General features: G+C 41.8%; 1 protein-coding gene across 1 annotated transcript; it reads left to right on the top strand.

Annotated features, from left to right (window-relative positions):
• The first annotated feature begins 410 nt into the window (after positions 1-410).
• Positions 411-7993, top strand: LOC104456429 (disease resistance protein RUN1-like). The gene is made up of 6 exons (XM_039308164.1): positions 411-868; positions 949-1433; positions 1728-2844; positions 2975-3259; positions 3334-4899; positions 6308-7993. The coding sequence occupies exons 1-6, from the start codon at positions 563-565 to the stop codon at positions 7895-7897; spliced, it is 5349 nt and encodes a 1782-aa protein (XP_039164098.1). The 5' UTR covers positions 411-562; the 3' UTR covers positions 7898-7993.
• Positions 7994-22065: the final 14072 nt, after the last annotated feature.

Genomic DNA, 22065 nt, shown 5'->3' with positions numbered 1-22065 from the left:
AAAATTTTTGCCTCTTATTCACTTGATTTTTAAATTACTTCTGCATTTAGCAAAATCTGGACATTCATCAGAATTCCATATTTCCTTATATAATTCAATCAAATCAATTTCCCCCATTTTAATTTTTTTTTCTTTTTATTTGTTCAAAATATAATTTTATTTTTCAAAAATTAGGTGTCAACAAATATTATTTGAAAAAAGAAAAAGAACTGCTTAGATCGCATGCACCTCATATATATTACTCCTCCGGTTTCACATTCCTCGTAGTCTTACTTTATTTTTCATTTTTATGACCCTCCAATGGCGGGGACACTTGCATGAGAAGTCCGAGTCAACGGCCGTCTCTATCCGTCTGCAACCGAGCAATCACATGTTTTTAGATGCCCGCAGGAGAGAGAGAGAGAGAGAGAGAGAGAGAGCTTGTGATGATGGCGGTCGCGTCTCTGCGTCTTGCTTTGCTTGATCCGGGGTGAAGTGGTTGACGTTGGCGCTCGCCGTTTGGGTGGTTGTATCCGCCTTACACGGCCGAATCAGGAGGAGGGACGCGGGCCTGGCCAAGCTGATGGTGTCAGCTCTTCTGGTTTTGGCCTTCTCCACGGTGTTAAGGGACCGAAGCGCGGAGACGCTGGCTTCCTTCTTCGCGGTATGGGTCGCGTTATTGGTGCTCTGTGTCCGCCCTTGGCGGAAATTCACCGGCGCGGCCGAGCTGCTGCGAGGGTTCAGCATGGGCATGCTTGGTTGTTTAGCACTTCGTCATCCGAGGATCGAGACTTATGCTTTGGCTCTGGCGGTTTGGATTGCTCTCTCCGCCTTTTCCCTCCTATCGGAAACGCCGGAGCGCGACGGCGCGGATAAAGCGAGCGAGGAGGTGCGCGATGTCAATTTATGCTTCCCATCTGAATTATGTTTGTTGAGTTGAGTCCCTTGACCTTCTTTCTTTTTCTACAGGTAGGATCCTCCTCGTCCAGCTCTACCTTCGCTAGGAAAGATTTTTTGGGTGTTTTCTTGAGTTTCAACAGAGGACCAGATATCCCTGATGCATTCATAGACTTCCTGATGGTTCAACTCACGAGATCCGGGATCTCGGTCTTTGGAGAAGGCAAAAAGCTGCCTGAAGGGGAAGACCTAGTTGAAGTGATCAAGCGATCCAACTTATCGATTCCAATCATCTCCAAGGGCTACGCTTCCTCCGAAAGTTGCCTCGTGGAGTTGGGTCTAATGTTGGAGTGCAGAAGAACAAATGGCCAAACGATCATTCCCATTTTTTATGACGTAGATCCCTCGGATGTGCGACTCGTCAGGGGTTCTTTCGAAATATCCTTGAAGGAGCACGAGATGAAGGGAATGGATGGCAGGACAATCGATGCATGGGGAAGAGATCTTCGTGAGGTTGGGGATCAGGACAGATTTTACTCTGCAGACAACAATTCTTGGTAATTCGATTTAGCTGATTTCACTTGATATTTTCTTAGGACCTTATCTATATAGGATTCATAGTCTTCTGACAGTGAGAAGAATGGTTTTGAGTGAACATGTCGTCTGCTATCGTTACATTCACAAGATTACTGGTCACGCAACGAAACCTTCCTGTCCTTCGCTCTTTTCATGAATTGCTTAGTTCTGCCGGCCCAATTGAGTGTATAATTTAACTCCTTTCTGCTCGCTCTCTTTCCAACTGCCATCTTGTTTCTTAATTGCTGCTTGTATCCCTAATTCAATTTTAACAGGTCTAATTACAAGCTTTTAAAGCAACTCCTCTTAGATGTGCTGCAACTGTTCAGTAAGTGGGATGTTAAGGAGAATTTGGTTGGAATTCAGGATCGAGTACAAGAGGTCTTGACAAAACTTGGCGTTTGCTATAAAGAAGGACAAGCAGTTGGGTTACATGGTGGGGATGTCCGAGTAGTTGGAATCTATGGCACTGGTGGGGTTGGCAAGACAACTATTGCAAAGTTTGTTTATAAAGCCATCACTTCTCTCTTTGATGGCTGTAGCTATCTTGAGGACATTCGAGAGAGGTTCACACAATCTGAAGGACTCAAGTCTTTGCAAAATCAGTTGATTTCCGACCTGCTAAAGCGAAGCTGCCCAATGTTTACTTGTGAAGAAGGTGCGCACATCATCAGGCATAGATTTCATAGCATGAGAGTTCTTATTATCCTTGATGATGTCAGTCATTATCATCAACTTGAACCATTCATTGGGAAGCTTAGTTGGTTTGGTCCAAGAAGTAGGATCATTGTGACTACGTGTGACTATGGTCTTATTGATATACCTGAAGTGGCAGAAAAATATGAAGTCGAACCTCTGAAACCTGATCAAGCTCTTTTTCTCTTTCGGAGGCATGCTTCTCATGTCCTGCAATTCCCAGATAGATATGACTCTCTGTTCGATGAAATCATATCTGTAACTGGACGAATTCCTTTAGCGATTGAGGTTCTAGCTCCTCTTTTATGTAGAGCGCCCTCAACATTATGGCAACATACCTTGAAGATAATGAGAAAACATGGCGATCCAGTTGAACGCATGTTGATGGCAAGCTTTGAGTTTCTTAATTATGAGACCAAAGAAATATTACTGGATATAGCATGTTTCTTTGTTGGAAAGGATATTGCCAATCCCTTTTCCATGTGGTGTGCTTGCGGCTATGATCCTCTTAGTGGAATCAAAGTTTTGCTCGACATGTCTTTGGTGCAAATTGGAGAAAATAACAAACTATGGATGCATGATCAGCTGAGAAATCTTTGTCAGCAAATCGTCAAGAATGAAGATCCCAAAAGGCCTGAAAGGCGCAGTAGGCTATGGGATCATGCGGATGCAGTATCCATGTTGAAGGAAAGGAAGGTACGCCCGCGAGTGATAATGATTTCTTGAGTTGAGCAAGTCAAATAAAATTCACTTAAAGAAGAGCAGATGGACGTCTAATGGCACGTGAGAATGATATTTTTGCATTTAACTGTTCTTTCATTTGCAGGGAACTAAAAGGGTCCAAGCTCTTGATCTCAAGTATGATAATATTTGCCATGACTGCTTTACATGTGAAGAATTTGAACTTCTGCCAGGCCTGAGGTATCTCAATATGGGTAAAGCCAGAATCATAGGAGACTCTAAGAATTCCCTATCGAATTTAAGGTGGCTTGATTGGCAAGTGTGCCCCGAGACATTTGGAGCTTGTGATCTGCATCTAAAAGAGCTAGTCATTCTCGATTTATCATGGAGTAAGGTTGCGCATAACTGGAAAGGGTGGAGTCAAATCAAGGTAACTATGAAGAGATTTTTTGGCTTGATTCAGTTTGATGTCAACTCTATCTAGACATTTCTGTTGTTTTGCAGATGCCACAGTTGAGAATTCTAAACCTTACGGGGTGTACCGACCTACTGATTACTCCTGATTTCTCTGGTTTTGAGAAGTTGGAGATATTGATTCTCGAGCATTGTTCTCGACTTGTGAAGATTGATGCTTCAATTGCTCATCTAAAGTTCTTAGTCACCCTGAATTTGAAGTTCTGCAGTGAACTCAGCATGTTGCCAAAAGAACTTACTGATATGAAAGAAATGAAAGAACTTCTAATTGATGGAACCTCTATAAAGGAAATTCCCAGCACCCTAGCCAATATGAAGAAACTTAAAATTCTCAGTGCCTCTAATTGCTTCTCTCTGAGTGGGCTGCCCCAATCATTGGGTCAGCTGGAAGCTCTTTCAGTGCTCTTGCTGGATAGTGCGAAAATTGTTGAACTCCCTGACTCAATTGGAGAGCTGGTGCAACTGAAGCAAATATCTTTGAGAAACTGCCGTCGTCTAGGGGAGCTTCCAGACTCAATTGGCAATTTGGGAAGATCATTGATCGAACTGGATGTATCGGGGACAGGTATTTGCAATTTGCCAGGTTCGATCACTAACCTGCGGGGCTTGAAAGTACTGAAAATGGACTTCTGTTTCACAAGAGAATTCCCTTGTGATTTTGGAAGGCTAACCAACCTCGAGGAGATGCATGCCTTGCAATGTAGGAGCTTGGAAGGGGACATTCCGAGTCATATCGGGGAATTGAAATCTCTGAGAATGTTGGTTCTAGGATATACTCGTATTTCTAGCTTGCCGCCGTGCATCCAGTCACTTTGCTGTCTTCAGACCCTTGATTTACTGAACTGCGACAGGATTGAAGCATTGCCAATACTACCCTCTAGTTTGACTCGCTTGCGTGTGATCTCTAGGAGCATGAAGGCTATGCCATTCATTGACAACTTGACAAAATTGGAAGAGTTGTGCCTTGGAGATGAAGATCCCGAGGAACTAAAACTACCCTCAACGCAGAGGGTGATGAATTCCATCCTGACCAGGGGGGTGGTTCTCTCCTTTCTTTGGCCCAAAAGATTTCTGAGGCTGAAGGTGTTGGAATTGTCTCATTCACGGATCACGGACCTTCGCTTGAGGGATAAATGTCTCCCTCAGCTCACAAAACTTGTCGTGTCAGGTGCAAACCTCAGGAGAATACAGCAGCTTCCATCAACACTGTCATTCTTGTCAGTTCGAGGCTGTTTGTCATTGAAAAGATTGCCGACCGTCCAATGTTTGAAAAGTTTGAACGAATTACGGCTCTCACACTCTGCAGTTAGAGAGGTTGAAGGGCTTGGAGAGCTAGGAGCCCTGGAGATAATAGATATATCTCACTGCGAAATACGGAACCTCAAAGGGCTTGGCCAGTTAACTTCCTTGATAAGCTTGACGCTTTCGGACTGTGATCATCTCCGAAAGTTGCCTAACATATCAAATCTGAAGATGCTGAAAATTTTAGAAATCCGCCGATGCAGGGAGATTAAAAATATTCAAGGTCTACAAGAAATAAGATCATCCTTGGGGAAGCTGCATGTAGGTGAAGGCAAGGATGAAGACTCACAGCAGGTACGCGATGATTTTTTCTAAGTCGTAGTTCTTGGAATTTTCACGATATACAATTTTAGTAAGTCAATTAACATATAAGTTTTCTATTATAATCTTTTGAACTTTAGGTAAAAATTTGGGTTAATGCCATAAAAAACCCCAAACTGGTAAATTAACGTTTCACAAAAACTCCCAAACCGGTACATATTACCCCAAATTAATTTGTCTAAAAAAATCCAAAGTGGGTACATTTGTGTCACATATTACCCCAAATTAATTTGTCTTGAAAAATCGTAAGCTAGTATATCTGTGCCATTACATTTACCTGCAAAAAATCCTAAATTTACGTCAGTATGGGGTAAAGGTGACATGGGTGTACCGGTTTGAGATTTTTTATGATGAAAATATCAGTTTGAGGCAAATGCGGTACAGTTATACTAGTTTAAGAGTTTTTATAACATAAAAACTACTTTGGATTATATGTGGTATGAGATACCAATTTAAGATTTTTGGAGGTATTAGTCTTTTGAATTTTATAAGAAAGCAAAATGTTGCTTTTTGTTTTTGCTTAAGCACAAATGAAGGGGTTAAAACAGCACAAGTATCATAACTTTGGTATGACGCTCACTTGAGTATCATAACTTCTTCTTCTTTTTTTTCGCTCACTTGATTACTACAATTTTGAAAAGTCAATCACTTGTCCAATGTGAATGCCGGTTGTTCAATGTGGACGTCGGTTGTTCTATATGGCATTGCTATTACTAACTTAGATAATTAATAAAAAAATCACGTAAGATGATTTGTCGAAAATGACATTTAAATGATCAACTTTTCTCCCATGTGATACTTAAATGAGTAAAAAAAAAAAAAGTTATGGCATTCAAGTGAGCGCTATACAAAAGTTATGGTATTTGTGTTGTTATTCTCTCCACAAATAAACATGCCACAAATGATCATCGCTTATTAATGAATTATAACAACTATAGGAAAATGTGCCTATAAAAAATGGATGATGCTATTTTCACCTCTTTATATGACTAAATCCACACCATTTTCACTAGATAGACAAAATCACTGTTGATTGTTTTCATAGTTGCATGTTTCTTTCAATTTAATTACTTTCTTATGATGAGTTTCCTTCAAATTCAAACTGTACTCTATTGTTTAGAAAATAATAATTAGCCTCTTGTTCATCATTGGTCAAATCGCAATATAGCCATTGCTTCTCATCAATTTCTACCCTAAACGGCTCACTTCTGTGGTTAATTAATTATTTGATTAGTCTCAGAATGAAAATCATGTCTTTTATTAGTCTCAGAAGAAAAATCAAATCTTTAAATACAAAAGAATTGGCGATTTTATTGACATATTTTCACAGAGGATGTAATTATATGTTTCTCTCGTTTTCTCCTTCTTTTTCGTGGCCAAGGCTATGGAGAACAAAGATCCACAAGGACATTGTTACGCTGCACCGCCTCCCCAGTGTCGGCAACCAGAGAAGCGCACAGAGCACGAGCGTCTCCTGTATGGTCAGGTGCAGACACAACAAATCGTCCTGGGCCACGAACCCAGTCCGCCGCAGGGTCAATCGCCCGAGCCTGCTATCGTTCTCGATAATTGTTCGGGAGAGGCTGCCGTGGAGCTTCCCCATTTTCTTCATCTGTCATGGAGTCCCAGCGGCTCCACTTCACCATTTTCTCCATCTGCATCAGCCTGCTCTCCCTCAGCGCCTCCCCAAGCTGAGGAGGAAGAACAAGTTGACGCAGCTAAAGATGAGGGACTAGAAGAGCAAGAAGGGCAAGAAGTAGAAGAAGTTGAAGAAGAAGAGGAAGAGCATGGACAGAATCTTGATGATGTATACAGTCAGGTTAAAAGGAACAAATCTGACATTAAACCAACATCCGGTGAGATTTTGCTTGAGCCATCTGCGAGCGTGAACCCTGCGATTTTGCATTTTGAAGAGGACGACAGTGTGGAGTCATGTCAGCTAGCGACAGGGAGAGAAAGGAAGGGCGGGGCGGAGGGAGATAAGTCCACGATGACTAAGAAGGTTGGTGAGCAGATCAAGTTGCTCGACGAGCAGCAGATAAAGTTGCGCGACGAGCAGATCAAGTTGCGCGACGAGCAGATCAAGTTGCTCGAGGAGCAGCAGATCAAGTTGCGCAACAAGCTGCGCAACGAGCGGATCGAGTTGCTCGACGAGCGGATCGAGTTGCTCCACGAGCGGATCGAGTTGCGCGACAAGCAGCAGATCAAGTTGGGCGACGAGCAGTGGATTAAGTTGCGCGACGAGCAGATCAAGTTGCTCGACGAGCAGCAGATCAAGTTGGGCAACGAGCAGCGCATCAAGTTGCGCGACGAGCGGATCAAGTTGTGCGACGAGCAAATCAAGTTGCGCGAGGAGCAGCAGATCAAGTTGCGCGAGGAGCAGCGGATCAAGTTGCGCGAGGAGCAGCGGATCAAGTTGCTCGACGAGCGGATCAAGTTGCTCGACGAGCAGCCGATCAAGTCAAGCGACGAGGAGCAGCAGATCAAGTTGCATGACAAGCAGCGGATCAAGTTACTCCATGAGCAAATCAAGTTGCTCGACGAGCAGATCAAGTTGTTCGACGAGCAGCCAATCAAGTTGCACGATAAGCTGCACGACGAGCGGATCGAGTTGCTCAAGGAGCAGCAGATCAAGGTGCGCGACAAGCTGCGTAACGAGCGGATCGAGTTGCTCCACGAGCGGATCGAGTTGCTCGACGAGCGAATCCAGTTGCTCGACGAGCGGATCGAGTTGCGCGACGAGCAGCAAATCAAGTTGGGCGACGAGCAGCGGATCAAGTTGGGTGACCATCGGATCAAGTTGTGCGACGAGTGGATCAAGTTGAGCGACGAGTTGCGCGACGAGCAACGGATCAAGTTGCGCGACGAGCAGCAGATCAAGTTGCACAATGAGCAGGTCAAGCAGGTCAAGTTGCTCCGCGAGCAGATCATTCTCACCGAGCAGATCAGGAAGTCAAATCGCAAAGTTTGAGAAAAGCGCACCGTTGGAGGAGTCGCCCCCACTCCAAAGAAGGATGAATTCATCAACAGCTTCATGCTTTTAAGGAAAGGACTAGTAAAGTAAAGTTGTATGCTGAGTTTGGGACACCTAGAGTGCCATAACTTGGTACGGATAGACACTTAAGTGCCATAACTTTTAAAAAAAAGGTACACTTAAGTGCCAATGTCGGAGTAAAATGGAATACTTAAGTGCCAATCCGGCCAAAAACCGGCCAAAATGCAGACGTGGCATTTTCCGGCGACATACTTAATCGACATGGAAATTTAGTAAAAAAAAAAAAAAAAGGCACACGTGGAGGAGGAAAACGACGTCGCCCCATCCACGTGTTTTGGCCAAACTAAACGACGTCGTTTTTTCCTTAGTGCTAAACGACGTCGTTTAGCTTATTTGGATTTTAATCGTTCGTCCATCGGTTCACACCAGATCTGGCATCCTCTCCATCACCATTCGCAGGTCACCGCCCCATCGTCGCTCGCCATCGTTGCTCGCCGTCATCGATTTGCTCAGGTTTTTTCTCTTCTTCCTCTCCCCTGTGGTGAAATTAGAGCTCCGACTCGTTTATTAGGACTCGGACTTGAAATTTGGGGGTCGGCTGGGAAAGCTTAGGCTTTGATGGTATTGATGTGAGATTTATGGCTCAAATGTGGTGCTAGAATCCTATTGGGGGGTTCGAATTGACAATTTAGGATCGGTGTAGGGCTCGACGTCGCCCCATCCACAGTGATGTGTGATTTAGGGCTTTGATGTTGAATTATGATGTGCGAAAGTAATTTGTAGTGGTCGGATGTGAAATGTGCGATGGTGATTGGTGATTGTTAGGGTTCGGAGTATTGGACCTTGGACATGTTCGAATCGAATCTCTTGTTCTCGTGGAGATGGAGACTTCTGGGTATTTTTTTAATAAATTGCATTGTTGAAATTGGTGTCATGAGAAACCATGCTTATCTGAGGGATCTCTCCATATTTTAAAGGAATGCGACGACATAATCAAAGTAGTTATCGGGTCCCATCTCTATTTATCCTAAGGCCTCTTTTCAAGCTGCAGCTGTCAGACGACCTACCTATGCATCTTCCCTCTTTCTTCTTTTCTTTAATAAAGAGTGTAGGGTCCTCCACTTGCAATTGTCTGTTGTCCTTTGTGAATGTGGTCCCAAAAGTTAATCGTTTTTTTTCTCTTTTATTGCAGAAATGGCTCATGATAAGGACTATGTTGCTGTCATCGTTTACGACAGTGGGGATTTTGTGATTGGGGAGGATGAGTGGGAGTATGAGGGGGGGAATAAGGGTACTATCTTTGTAAATATAAAGAAGGCATCTTATATTGGATTTGTTAGGGATATAGTGACATTTTTGTCTTGTAGAGTACAAAAGTTGTTGTACTGTGTTCCTAGAAAATGCTTGAGAGATGGTTTGAGAGTTTTGGAAGATGATAATAGTTTTGGGGATGTCATATATCATTATCTTCATGGCAAAGAGGCGAAAGTATTTGTTGAAAACAATAGTGATAGTGAGGACAAAGATGATGACAGAGATAGCACCCAAGTAAGAGAATGAGGAGATGGTATTCAAGCTAGTACTGAGGTTCGGGATGAAGCAAGGCATGATGGACAAGATAGGGAGGAGAAGGGCGCAGATGCTGTTCACTAGAGCGATGGTGACATAGGTGATGTTACCATCACTGAATTAAATTGAAAAGTAGCTAAATCCGGTGATGGTAATGATGACAATGACGATGAAGGGTTGGCTGCTGAAAATTTATTAATCTTAAGTGACGACAACGATGAGGAGCTTACACAGTCAAGGAAAAAACAAATGGACTTTTTGTAAGATTGTAACTTTGCAGGTAGCTGATGAAGTTCCAAACAGAGACGAAGGCCCTGCAGATGTTGGTGTTGCTGGCCAGGAGACAAATTATGAAGAAAGCATCGACACCGCTACTTCCCAGGACGAACTTGAAGAAGATCAACGAGCTGTGCGTGGAAGGAAAAGTAAGTTTCATTCCTATGATCCATCTGTTGCCTCTCCTACTTTGTCAGTAGGTATGAAATTCCATGATGCGAAACAATTTAGGGAAGCTATACTGAAGAACTCCATTACTGCACAAAGAAATATTGATTTCATTAGAAACATTAAGAAATTTGTAAGAGCTAGATGTTTGCAGCAAAATTGTCCATGGAAGATTTACGGCGCGTTTGTTAAGAAGAGTGGGTCTTTCTAGATTAGAGCCTACCAAGAGGAACACACTTGTTCCATTAATTTTCAAAACAAAAGGGTAACAAGTGCATAGTTGTCCAAGCACTTCTTCGATCTGATCAAGCTGATGCCTGAGATGAAAATTACTAACTTTAGGATGCTTGTGAAGGAGCATGTAGGCATCAATGTATCTAGGACTCAGTGCAAAAGAGTAAAGCAAAATGTGATAAAGATACTTATTGGTCAGTATACTAAGGAATATGGGCAAGTGTGGGAGTATGCTTGGGAGTGTAGGCTACAAAACCCTACAAGTAGAGTGTATATAGAGGTGGTTGAGAGACCGCTTCCTAATCATGAGACCAAGTTTAATAAGTTCTATGTGTGCTTTGATGCATGTAGACGGGGATTTTTAGCTGGTTGTAGATGGATTATAGGATTGGACGGCTGTTTCTTGAAGGGCTTGTGCAAGGGAGAATTGTTGGCGGCGATTGGAAGAGATACGAATAACCAAATGTTCCCACTAGCTTGGGCTATTGTAAAGATTGAGAACAAGGACAATTGGTCCTAATTCTTGAAAAATCTGATGGCTGACTTGGAGATAACAAACGGGGAAGGGTGGGCATGTAATGCTTGCTTTTTGAAAAATTTAGTCAATAGTTTGCTTTATAATATGAACATGTAATTTGCTCTAGTATTTCTTACTTTGAATTATTGTAGGAATTGGTTCCGGCAGTAGCCGAGTTGTTGCGCCATGCTGAACATCGAATGTGTGTGCGGCACATATACGGAAATTGGGCAAAGACCTACAAAGGGGATAAGCTGCAATTGCAATTTTGGCAATTAGCAAAGAGTGCAAACATGGCTGACTTTAGAATAGCCAAAGAAGGACTGCTTCAGTTGACAAAGGAAGGTTGTGCTACCCTATTTCAACTAGAACCGAAGCATTGGTGCAGGCATTCTTCAAAGGAGGAGTTCAATTGCGATAACGTCAACAACAACATTTGTGAAGTATTTAATTCAAGATAATAGATGCCAGATGCAAACCGGTCATCTCAATGCTTGAAGATATACGAGCCGGTTAACGGTTATGACGGCTGCGTAAACAAAGAAATGAGGCTGCAAAGTAGACAAGACAATATGGTCCTAGGATTGCCAAGAAATTGGATGAGAACTTGGCTACAAGTAGGCATTGTCATCCCATTTGGAATGGAGATGACGGATATGAGATAATGAAGGGTGCTGATAAGTATGTTGTCAATCTAGGAAACAGGAAGTGTTCATGTAGAGCATGGTAAGTAAGTGGAATTCCATGTGCACATGCCATATGTGCCATCCAATTGAAGGGCGACAATACAGATGATTACATCAATGATCGGTACCATAAATCAAGATACCTTGCTTCTTATCAGTTCATGATGCAGCCAATTAGAAGTAGCAAGTTTTGGGAGCCCACGGATCATGAAGCACCTCAACCTTTGCGACTGAAGAAGAAAATTGGAAGGCAAAAATGAAGACGAAGAATGGTGGAGGGAGAGGTCTTGGGTCAGCAAAGAATGAGTAGGCAGGGTACAAAGATAACGTGTTCTTATTGTCGCCTAGCATGCCACAATATTAAAGGTTGTCAATTGATGAAGCAACAACAACTGTTGAGGCAAGGTGAAAGGCCTAGTGAAGAGACAGTTGGAGAAATGCAAACAACAATGCCAAGTGAGTCGACTGTTCTTCAGTCGACAACTAGAACCCCAGTAAGTCATTAAATTTATTTTTATATTTATGTTGCTTTGTCGTTTATCATAAAAATGTACATAATATCCTATTTGGCCTTGTATGTAATGTGTTTGTTAGGTCACAAGAAGAACCCCAGTAAGTCATGAAACTGAACAGCTTGTTCGAAGAAGGCAATGTAGAAGATGGCCAGCTGAAGGATTGGCCTAAGCAGCATCACGGCCAGCTGAAGGATTGGCCAAAGCAAAGATCACGGCCTGGTTCAATCGACTGTTCTTCAAAGAAAGAAAAAGAAATACCCAAAGTGGTAAATTCAACTATTTGTATTCAGTTTTTCATTTTCTTTACATTATTATATGTCCCGATATTATATTAATGGTGTCTTTTGCCTTTTTCTCAGGTTCGAAGAAAGCAAGTTGGAACTTAACTGCCAATTGAAGGGCCATCACAAGAGCCACCTCAAGGGTCACCACAGAGGCCACCAGAAGAATCACTACAAGGGGCACCACAAGTACCACCACCAGTACCACCAAAAGGCCCAACAGAAGGAGGTGCCACTAAAGTTAAAGGGCTACACAGAAAGGCAACTAGAAGAAGGCTAGGTGAAGGGGCAGCTACACAAAGGCCATCTAGAAGACGCACAGCTGAAGAATTGGTTGAAGAAGCCCCGGCTGTAGCTGAAGGGCCCAAGAAAGCAAGAAAAAAAGCCAACAAATCACAAGTTCCTGAAAGTGACGCCCCTATTCAAACAAGAGGGGCACTTGGGAAGAGGTTAAGACAATATGGCTATGGCCTTTATACAGATGAACGTACTAGAACAGTTATTCTGAATGTAAGTTTTATTGGCTGCATTTAATTTAATTTATACTGTAGACTTTTGCTTATAATTTTTTTTTTTTTTGTAGCCTGGAAGAAGTTCTGAGGTTCTTATTTTAGGCCCAACTTAAGAATCAACGGCTGCACCAACAAAAAAGAAAACATCAACTGCGCCAACAAGAAAGAAGAGAAAGAACCCAGTTGCAGTTCCTTTTGAATCAATTCGGCCTAGGACATTTGCAGCTCCATCTAAGTCAGTGGATACTGAAAAAGTTGAAGAAGAAGTTGCACGTCTAGTTAGAAAGAGTGCAAGAATTATGAATCAAGTGAAAGGCCCATCGAAAGGAGCACGAACAGGGGGTGTCGTGCATATTGATTGATGAGATGGGATGTGATAGGATTTGTGGAACTTAGGAGTCAAAACAGTTATGTAAACGTTAACGTTATAATAACACTTGCTATGGATGGTTATCTTTTTTTTTTCTTTAGTTTTTCATTGATGTTGTGAGACTTAATTTCAATATCAATGAAATGATCTTGCGTTGCTTGTCAATTTTTGTTGTTTGTCATGGATTCTGCTTTTACTTGTTGCTGCTGCTGTTGGTGTTCTGTGGTGGTAGCTAGAGTGCTGGTGTGGCTGGTGGTGATGCCCGATGATTATGGGTTTGTGGTGGGGGTTATAGGCTTATACTGCACCTACACCTGGTGCAAGTGTGCAGTTTGCACATCTTACACCATGTGTATTGGTGCGAGCTAGTGCAAGGCTCAGCTTGCACTAGTATGTTGTGCGGCAACACCACCAACATGGTGGTGGCTGGAGCGCCTACTGTGTAGTGTGCCTAGTGGTAATAATTGGTGGCGCAGCCGGTGGTGGTGGCTGGTGCAATTTTTAGAGAAAACTCACAAAAAAATTGGCATTTAACTGGTCATATTTTAAAAAACTTGGCACTTAACTGTTCACTTTTAACTACAAGCGACACTTAACTGATCACTTTAATAATAACTTGACACTTAAATTATCATTTTTTCATCGCGACTAGCACTTAAGTGATTACTAAATACAACTTATAGCATTCGGGTAATCACTCATGTTTGTCTTGTGTATATGTTGGTCTACATCAAAACAGAGAAGATGATGGTAATTTAACTTATGGCAACTCCATATGACAGCACAAACAACAACAAAGCTACAATGATCTTGTGGAACAACACAAACTTCTTTGCATTTTTCAAAAAGAAAAAAGCCTACGTTTAATCCAGAACAACACCATTTTTAACTATGGCAGTCAGAGAAACTTTTTCTCATTTTCAAGTGCTTTACATTTTATCATACGGTACAATAGACAACAAAACAACACCATAATAAATGCTTGGTAACACTTTCATTCAATTTTTATCATTGAAACTTCATTCTTGAAAGGTTTAGTTGAAGATGTTTGAGCGTGCATTGAGACTTCATTCTTGAAAAGTTTAACTGAAGACGCTTGAGCTTGCATTGAGTCAACATCGTCCAAGTCGTCCACGAACACAGATAGAGATTGTTGTCTTTTATGAAGTAGATCCAATATCACCTCTGTGGCTCGGTCAGAGAACTTCGCATCGACCCATTTGAAGTATTTGCACTTCGACGCTTCTTTATATTGGGCACATCCATAAAATCTTATCCCAGGATTGATTCAAGTCCACGATGTTCTTCTTGGACTCGGTAACCCATAAAAACATAAACGTCGGCCTTCTCCTTCGCTTCGATGAGAGGAAATTGAGGCGCCGCTGCGAGTCCTACTCTCCATTTCCAAGATTCGACGAAGGAATTTTGGTCAAATGAAAATTAGGGTTCGAGACTTGGATTCGAGCACTTCAATAGGGATTTTGGCTGATTTAGGGTTTTAGATTTGGGGCATTTGGAGAGACGACGTCGTTTTTGGAAGAGCTTTTATTATGAAGACGACGTCGTTTCTAGTGAGTTAGAGCCGACTCAGCTCTCCGGCGAGCCACGTAGGCAATAAAAAATAATAAAATATTGCCAAGTAGGATTTCTGATAAGGGTCGCTGGAGGTGATACTTAAGTGTCCCACTTTTCAAAGAAAGTGGCACTTAAGTGTACATTTTCGAAGTTATGGCACTTAAGTGTCCCCCCGTGCCAAGTTATAGCACTTGGGCTGTTCTTCGGCCGCTGTATGCTTTTGTAAGAGCGAAAGTACATTTGGAATGCCAAAATTTAATACGGGGGATATATACGAAAAGTTCGGGAAAGTACACTTAAATGTTTTTTTTTTTTTTTTAAAGAAACACTCAAGTGTAAGTCTAGCAAAGGTGGCCGAAAATTTTATATAATAATTTTTTAATAATATAACTCGCATACGTGGCATGTCAAAGAGCTAAGTTAGTAACGAAGAATAAAAACAACGTTGTTTTGTTTTTTTTAAATATAAATATTAATTTAATTAAAATATTTATATTTATAAAAAAATACTAGAAAGAGCTAGCGACAATGGTGAGGCAGCGGCAAGGGTTTGCATAGCCATCGCCTTCTGTGATTTTCCTCTACGTTTTCTAAAAATAATTATTTAAATTTAGCTTTAAATTTAATTTACTTTATATTTATGTTAAAATTCAAATCTAAGGCAAAACGACGTGGTTTTTGCTTTTCTTTCCATGTCTGTCTCATCGGAAAAATGACACGTCGGCATTTGAGCTGGATTTTCTTACCGTTGACATTTATTTTGTTACGATTTTAACACTAAAGTGTACATTTTCGAATTTTTGGCACTTAAGTATCCTCTAATGTCAAGTTTTGGCACTCCAAGTATCCAAATCCCCTTTTGTAAGCTTGTTGGGATAATTTAGTTGGAGTACAAGGATGAATCTTGCTATTCTAGAAAAATTTAAATAATGGCTGAAGATAAATTGTTTTCTCAAAAGAGGGTCTAAAGTGGATCTTATCTCAAATAAGGATTCAAAATTGTCAATTTAATCTTAAATATGAGCCTCAATTTAGAAGCCCCCAAAATCTTATTTGTAGCCAAGGGGTATTTTCGTGTAAAGAATTTTTTTTTTTTTTTCATTTTCTTTCTTTCTTAGTCAAGTTCACACCTCCTTGATAGCAGCATCAGCCTCCTCAACAGCAAGCTTGCATAGATGCAGAACAATTTAAACAATTTAGGAAAAGAAGAAAATGGAAAGATATTCGAGAAGTTTTGCAGTTTTGCAAAACTACAAAACTTTATTGTTCAAATTCTATACACTTTTGCAAATTATACGAAGCAGCCTCCCCACCAGCGAATTTCAAAATGCATGCTCTGCATTTTGCAATTTTGCATCTCCGTGCGAGCCCTCATCGTAGGACCTGAGGATCGCAGAGATTCCACAAAAACCTCCAATAAATCTAGCTCAGGGACTTCAATCCAGCTTCTCCTCGCTGAGACCGATTAGAGTTTGCGTTAGAACGAATCTGAGTTTGCCATTGACAACAATGAGGACAGTGAGCTTATGACTTACACCTTGTTGTGCTTGACCACGATCACGAGATGTGGGGCTCAAATCGAGCAGAGCGTCACATCTTGGCTCACTCATGCTAGATCTAGAGAGTGCTTTGACCCTATCTTTCGACGAAGGTACTGAAATTGTTATAAAGGGCGATGGCAAACGAGGTTGATGGCGTCAATGGCCAGGTCGACGAGGAGATAGTGATAGACTTTAGAGAAGGTGATCTGCAGAGCGAAAAAGATGGAGGCATAAGGGTGATCTAGGCGAGCCTCATCAGCCCTTTCCCGGCCGGCGATGGCCTCACCCAGGCTTACGAGGGCTGCTCCCCCCCGCCGCCTAGGGCTAGCAAGGGTTGCCGCCCCCCTTCAACTTTGGTAACAGTAGTGGTAGCAACACCCAACCACCAGCCCTACCTCTTTTATATATATTTACATTTTGACCTCTAAAGTATTTAAAGTTTTTAAAATTGACTCGTGCGTGTTGGAATTGCATGTCGGAGTGTGTCAAAGAGAGTTGATCACATGTCAAATTTTCCGACACTCGTTAATTGCGTGTCAGAGCATATCGGACACGTGTCGGAGTGTCGAACATGACACAAAAGCTCCTAGAAAGTGTCGATACTACATAAGTTAGAAAATATTGTAGCCAATGTGCTTGAGAAAATTCCCAAAGAAAAATTAAAAGAATGTAACCTCACTTTGTCGAGGAAACTCTACTTCGAACCCAGTGTTAACTTTCTAGCATTCTTATCTACGGTAAAAGAATGGAAAACCGAGAACGTGGTACGTGACCAATTGGAGCTAGCCTTATTTTCATTTAACTTGGAAATTGAGACGAAAAGAGTCCTTGATGCTAGTGACACAACCCATGGACGAAGCATGATCCAAGACCATCCGTGATAGGCCGTGTCTCATACAAGGGCCTGTCCAAGAACATCCCGCGACCGATCCATGAACGATCTCCAATCCATGCACGGCCAGCCCATGAGTGATACGAAGAGAGGCCCATGCTCGACCCGTGATCGGCCTGTGAGCAATGTTCGGCTAGCCCACGTGCAACCTGTGACCATTCACCTGCTCTCATGTCAGGTGGCCCTGCTGCCCTGATCTTGCTTCTGACACACGCCCATGAGCTTCCAAAGGGCTAGAGACATTGAGTGACCTGCTGTGTAGCCTTGTAATGATGATACGGATTCAAACACTACCGTTGAATCAGAGGGACAATCAACGGCTAGGATAAGACCCGAACTTGTATAAATATGGGTCATTCCCCCTCATTGTATTCAGCTCGTTCACAAGTCAATATACTTGCTCCTTGCTCATACGATCCTTGTGTTCATGTGTGTGTGTGTAAGGCACGGGTGCGTGATCAATCGGAAACAACCGACCGTGACACTAGTCTGTGGTCCTTCTCAAACAATTTGCTTCCTTTGGCAACTAAGCCCCAACTTATCTATTCACTGCTATGAATTTACTCATTGTGCCTTTGGGTGCAAGTGTTGAGCTTGCCACTAGCATGAATTACAGAGAATGAGATGCTGGAAGTGGTGTCAAAGATGGGGAAAAAACTAAAGTCTGGGGTTGTCGTGAATTTTGAAGATGATCAACTGTGGGTTGACTCTATGTACCAACGTCTCCCTTATTTTTGTTACTCATACGGGAGAATTGGCCACTACACAATTAGCTGTAAGGAAGGGCCTTACAAAGAACCCAGGCCAAAAGAAAACGGTTCTGGATCCGGCTATTTGTTAAAAGTAGAAGCACAAGAGATAAGCCCATTTTGGAAACTATTTTATGGGAAAGAATTTCCCATGCCCGAGGAGGAAGAAATCGTTCCCGAGACAGTAGGACTGGCCGACATAATGAAAGACATTGTTACTATCGAAAATGATAAGCAGCAAATGGCGAAACCAATGGAGATTCAACTAGTAGAATCATCGAAGCCAAAGGGTAAAGCATAGCTTATGTGGTAATGACAGGAAAGGAAGAAAGAAGAAAATGAACACAACTCATATTCTTAGGGTACGTTTGGTAATATTTTTATTCCTAGAAATGATTTCTTTTGAGAAATAGTTCTCTTCTATTTCTATTCTCTAGAACGGTTTCTGAGTAAAACAATGCATTTGGTAACTATACAAAATTCATATTCCTAAAATAGAAAAAGAACAAGAATGCGTATGGTATAACCCACAAATTTTTTTGTGATGTAAAATTTATTTTAATTTTTTAATAATTTGTTTGAGATTTTTTTTTCTCTTCTTCTTCCTCCTTTAGCTAGTTGTCAGCAACGACATATGATGGCAATCGGCAGAAGACGGGGGCAAGAGGCGAGGGGGTGACCAACGGCATGTGAAGAGTGGTGGACGGCAGATGGTAGCAACAAAGAAGCGGCGGCAAGAAGCAAGATAGGAGAAGAAAAGAAAAAAAATGACTTATTTGTAGAAATTGTTCCTAGGAGCAAACATCTACTTTTTTTTTTTCTTTTTTTACTTTGTATTTCTATTCCAAATCTATTCTCTTGCCACTTTTCTAACTAACATTATCAAATGGATTTATATTCTTTTTCTATTCTAGGGAACAAAAGAGTAGATGAATAGAATCGTTGTCATGCAAACCTTTAGGGTGCACATGATAATCATTGTGTTCCAAAAATCAATTTCTGACTAGAAATTGATTTTTCTATTTCTATTCTCCAAAAAAGTTTCTAAGAAAAATACGCGCTCAATAATCTTATAAAATTTATGTTCCTAAAATAGAATTTCGTTTGGTAATGACACAAAATTTGTCCATCTCAAATAGTGTTGGGAGGAGTTCGGTTCGACAATCGGTGACCAATGACTCGGAGGACGATCGATGGCTGGCAGGATGGGCAGCGAGCGAGCAGCAGCAAGTGATCAACAACAGGTAGGCATGCGGGTGGCAAGTGACAACCGGGCAGCTGACGGCTAATGGCGGGCGTCCGGCATCCAAGGGTCCAACATCCGAGGGCCGATGACTAGTAGTGGGCGGCGAGCAACTGGCATCCAGTGTCTGATGTCCCATGGGCGGCGAGTGAGCGACGGGCAATGACAGAAATGAATAATGATAAGAGTTTTCATTTATTACTTTTATTCTAGAAATAGATAAGCTAAAAATTTTAACTTTTTATTTCTGATCCAAATTTATTTTTGGAGTGAAAATCTGTTTCAAGAATGGAAAAATGAAATTATGTTACCGAATGTATTTCTGTTACATACCTGTTACGAGAAACAAAAAAAAATAGAGAAATAGAGAAACAAAATGATTATCATATGTGTCCTTAGACTCACCCCGGTGCTTCTCCAATTCATCTAAGAAGAGCAAGGATCACAAAACCCCGGCAACTAAGAAGATGAAAACATACAATCCTTATACTTCTCAAGGGACTAATTCAAGTGCTATTGATAAAACTCAACTTGTTGATACTACCATACTAGTGGAAGAGGAGGTAAAGGAATGGACTTTAATAGCTAGCCCTAATAAGCCATTGGGGGATAGATGAAAGTTTTGAGTTGAAACTATCGTCGTATTTGGTAATCCAGATTTATGTCCACATATGATAATAAATTATCCCACCTCGTGTTTGATAATGACCTCTAGACCAGATTAATTTGGATATATGCCAGATAAGAAATCATAGAGAGGGGTAGAATAAATCCGGATTGGATAAAAAAAATTACAAATAACTTAACAACCCCTCTTTTCCAATGAAGGATCCCCATGGAATACGAGAAAATTAAACTGGAAGAAAATATGCCAGAATTGATCCACACAAGCTTTCATTTTCTTTGAAGGACAATCAAGATGAGAATCAGCACTCAACCGACAGAAATGAAAATTCACCATAAGAGGAAAGATCTTCTCCACATGGTTACAGAAGACAAAGCTTGCATGACCTCACTTTGCCTGTGAACATCAACCCATAAAAGATTTGTCAAGAAAAAGATCTCCTCGAGCAACCGGCAATAAGCAAACCATGTCAGCATGAAGCTATTAACAGCCCAGCTCTAGCCAAAAATAAGGACGATGGAGGAGGTGCTGGTAATACATTCCCAAAAGGTAAGTTGATCGACGAGATGATTTCCCAAGTCCAACATTTCAAAGAACTTAAATGGGGGGCTCCTCACCAAGTCCATTGGTTCAAGAAGACCAGGCGCAGCAGGAAGCTGGTAATTTTGCGCAAGCAAATGGAATTTTTGTCAAGGAAGATATCTTGAGCTTCAAGAGTTTTCATTTGAAGAAGCTTCAAGATGGATATAGGGTGCATCATCGTTTTCCGTAGGAGGTCACTAGCGTAGTTGATAGCACATCCTAATATCCATGTTATATTCGGACATTTACCAAACACACAATGGGATTTTTCACAATCCGAAGAACAATCCAGAAGATTTTTAATCCCACCTTATCTTATCCCATCCCAATTAGGTTCTACAAATGCAACCTCAACATTTAGGTTCTACCTTGGCGTTCCATCATCTTCAAGTCCAAGTGGCTCAAGAAATACCTAATGTAGGGTTCCCAATGAAGACAAAGAATAAAAGAGTTGTGGTAGATAGAATAAGAAAAATCAACTTCCATTCCAGGAGTCCTTCAAACTTGAGCAGGTCCTTAAAAAGCTCAAGGGTCCTTCAAATAGGCGGGAGACCCCACTTGGTTGTGGCCCGTATTGTAAGAGTTTTCCTAATGTGGAGTACATTAATTGATATTGTAATTTACTGTTTTTACGGTTACCGTAAAACATGGTTGGTCTAAGGTGAGATAGAAGGTTTCTTAATTAGTTTAATATGGGGCTAGCTAGTGTGGGCCGAGTTGAGCCTGACCCGTAATGAGAGGGCCTGGCTGAAAACTTTATAAAAAATGCTCAAGTCTCTCCTCTAACCCTAATTCTCACATATATTCTCACCTAAAGAGCGTTTACCTAACGCTAAACGTGAGGGGGCCGCCTCATTGAGCCAGTGATATGGAGGGCAATAGAGGAGAATGACTTGATGCATGGGTAATCCTCTTGATGCGTGGATAATCCCTTTTTAGCTTCCGCTTTAAAGAATGATGGATCCCAAAACAGATGCGTTAATTTTTCTACTCAATTATGCATGTTCTTGTTCTAATTATGGAGATCCTGGGATTGCGCAATTTGCATCCAACATGTGGTATCAGAGCCTCCATAACCTTAGAATTTGAACGCATAAAATTTTTGCCCTAATTTGTGATTTTCGAGATTTTTTGTTAAATAAAAATAAAATTAAATCACAAATTCGGACTTAGCTCGACGAGACGAGGAGATCCATGGGCAGCGCGTCATCGGGAGGCAGCACGTGCCCCCATGCGCGGCCACGCCGCCAGGGGGTCGGAGATGCGCCCCACGCGCGGTCACGCGCCCTCACACGCTCCCACGCGCGGGGCGTGGCTCGCGCATGCAACGCACGAGTGGTGCTAACGTCAGCGAACCAGACCCGGACCCGGACCCAACCCGAAACGTTGACCCGACCCGACCCAATCAACCGGTCGGACCGAGTGGCTGGACCAGACGGTCAGATCGGGAACCGGTCGGACCGGTCTTTTGACCGGCTTTTACACTTGCGCGTGGGCTCCACGCGCCATGCACTTAGGCGGCGCGTGCGGGCGCGTGGATGGCGGCGTTAGGTTCGTATAATCCTCATCTATCTTGTGGTGTATTTATTTTATATGTTTGATAATTTTATGGATATGAAAATACATACAAAGCCCTAAATACGTGTATTTTTAGTGTATTTTTGCGTATTTTTTTTTGTATTTTCTATGATTTTGGAAATACAAATGTTGGGTTACAAGTATGTTATCACATAAATATTATAATGGTGTGATTCATTAATAAAAATTAAACTCTATTATGAACTGAAGCTGGCTTAATGAGATACAACC

Source organism: Eucalyptus grandis, chromosome 3, assembly GCF_016545825.1.
Source record: "Eucalyptus grandis isolate ANBG69807.140 chromosome 3, ASM1654582v1, whole genome shotgun sequence".
Lineage (NCBI taxonomy): Eukaryota > Viridiplantae > Streptophyta > Magnoliopsida > Myrtales > Myrtaceae > Eucalyptus > Eucalyptus grandis.
The sequence above is the reverse complement of the archived record's forward strand: the minus strand, read 5'-3'. Positions and strand labels throughout refer to the sequence as shown.

What these genes read in the sequence shown, in the direction of transcription:
- LOC104456429 (XM_039308164.1), top strand. Translation starts at nt 563, where the DNA reads ATGGTGTCAGCTCTTCTGGTTTTGGCCTTCTCCACGGTGTTAAGGGAC. An exon ending in TCTGCAGACAACAATTCTTG is followed by an intron (nt 1,434 to 1,727) that starts GTAATTCGATTT and finishes CAATTTTAACAG; the next exon opens with GTCTAATTACAAGCTTTTAA. An exon ending in AGGATGAAGACTCACAGCAG is followed by an intron (nt 4,900 to 6,307) that starts GTACGCGATGAT and finishes TTCGTGGCCAAG; the next exon opens with GCTATGGAGAACAAAGATCC.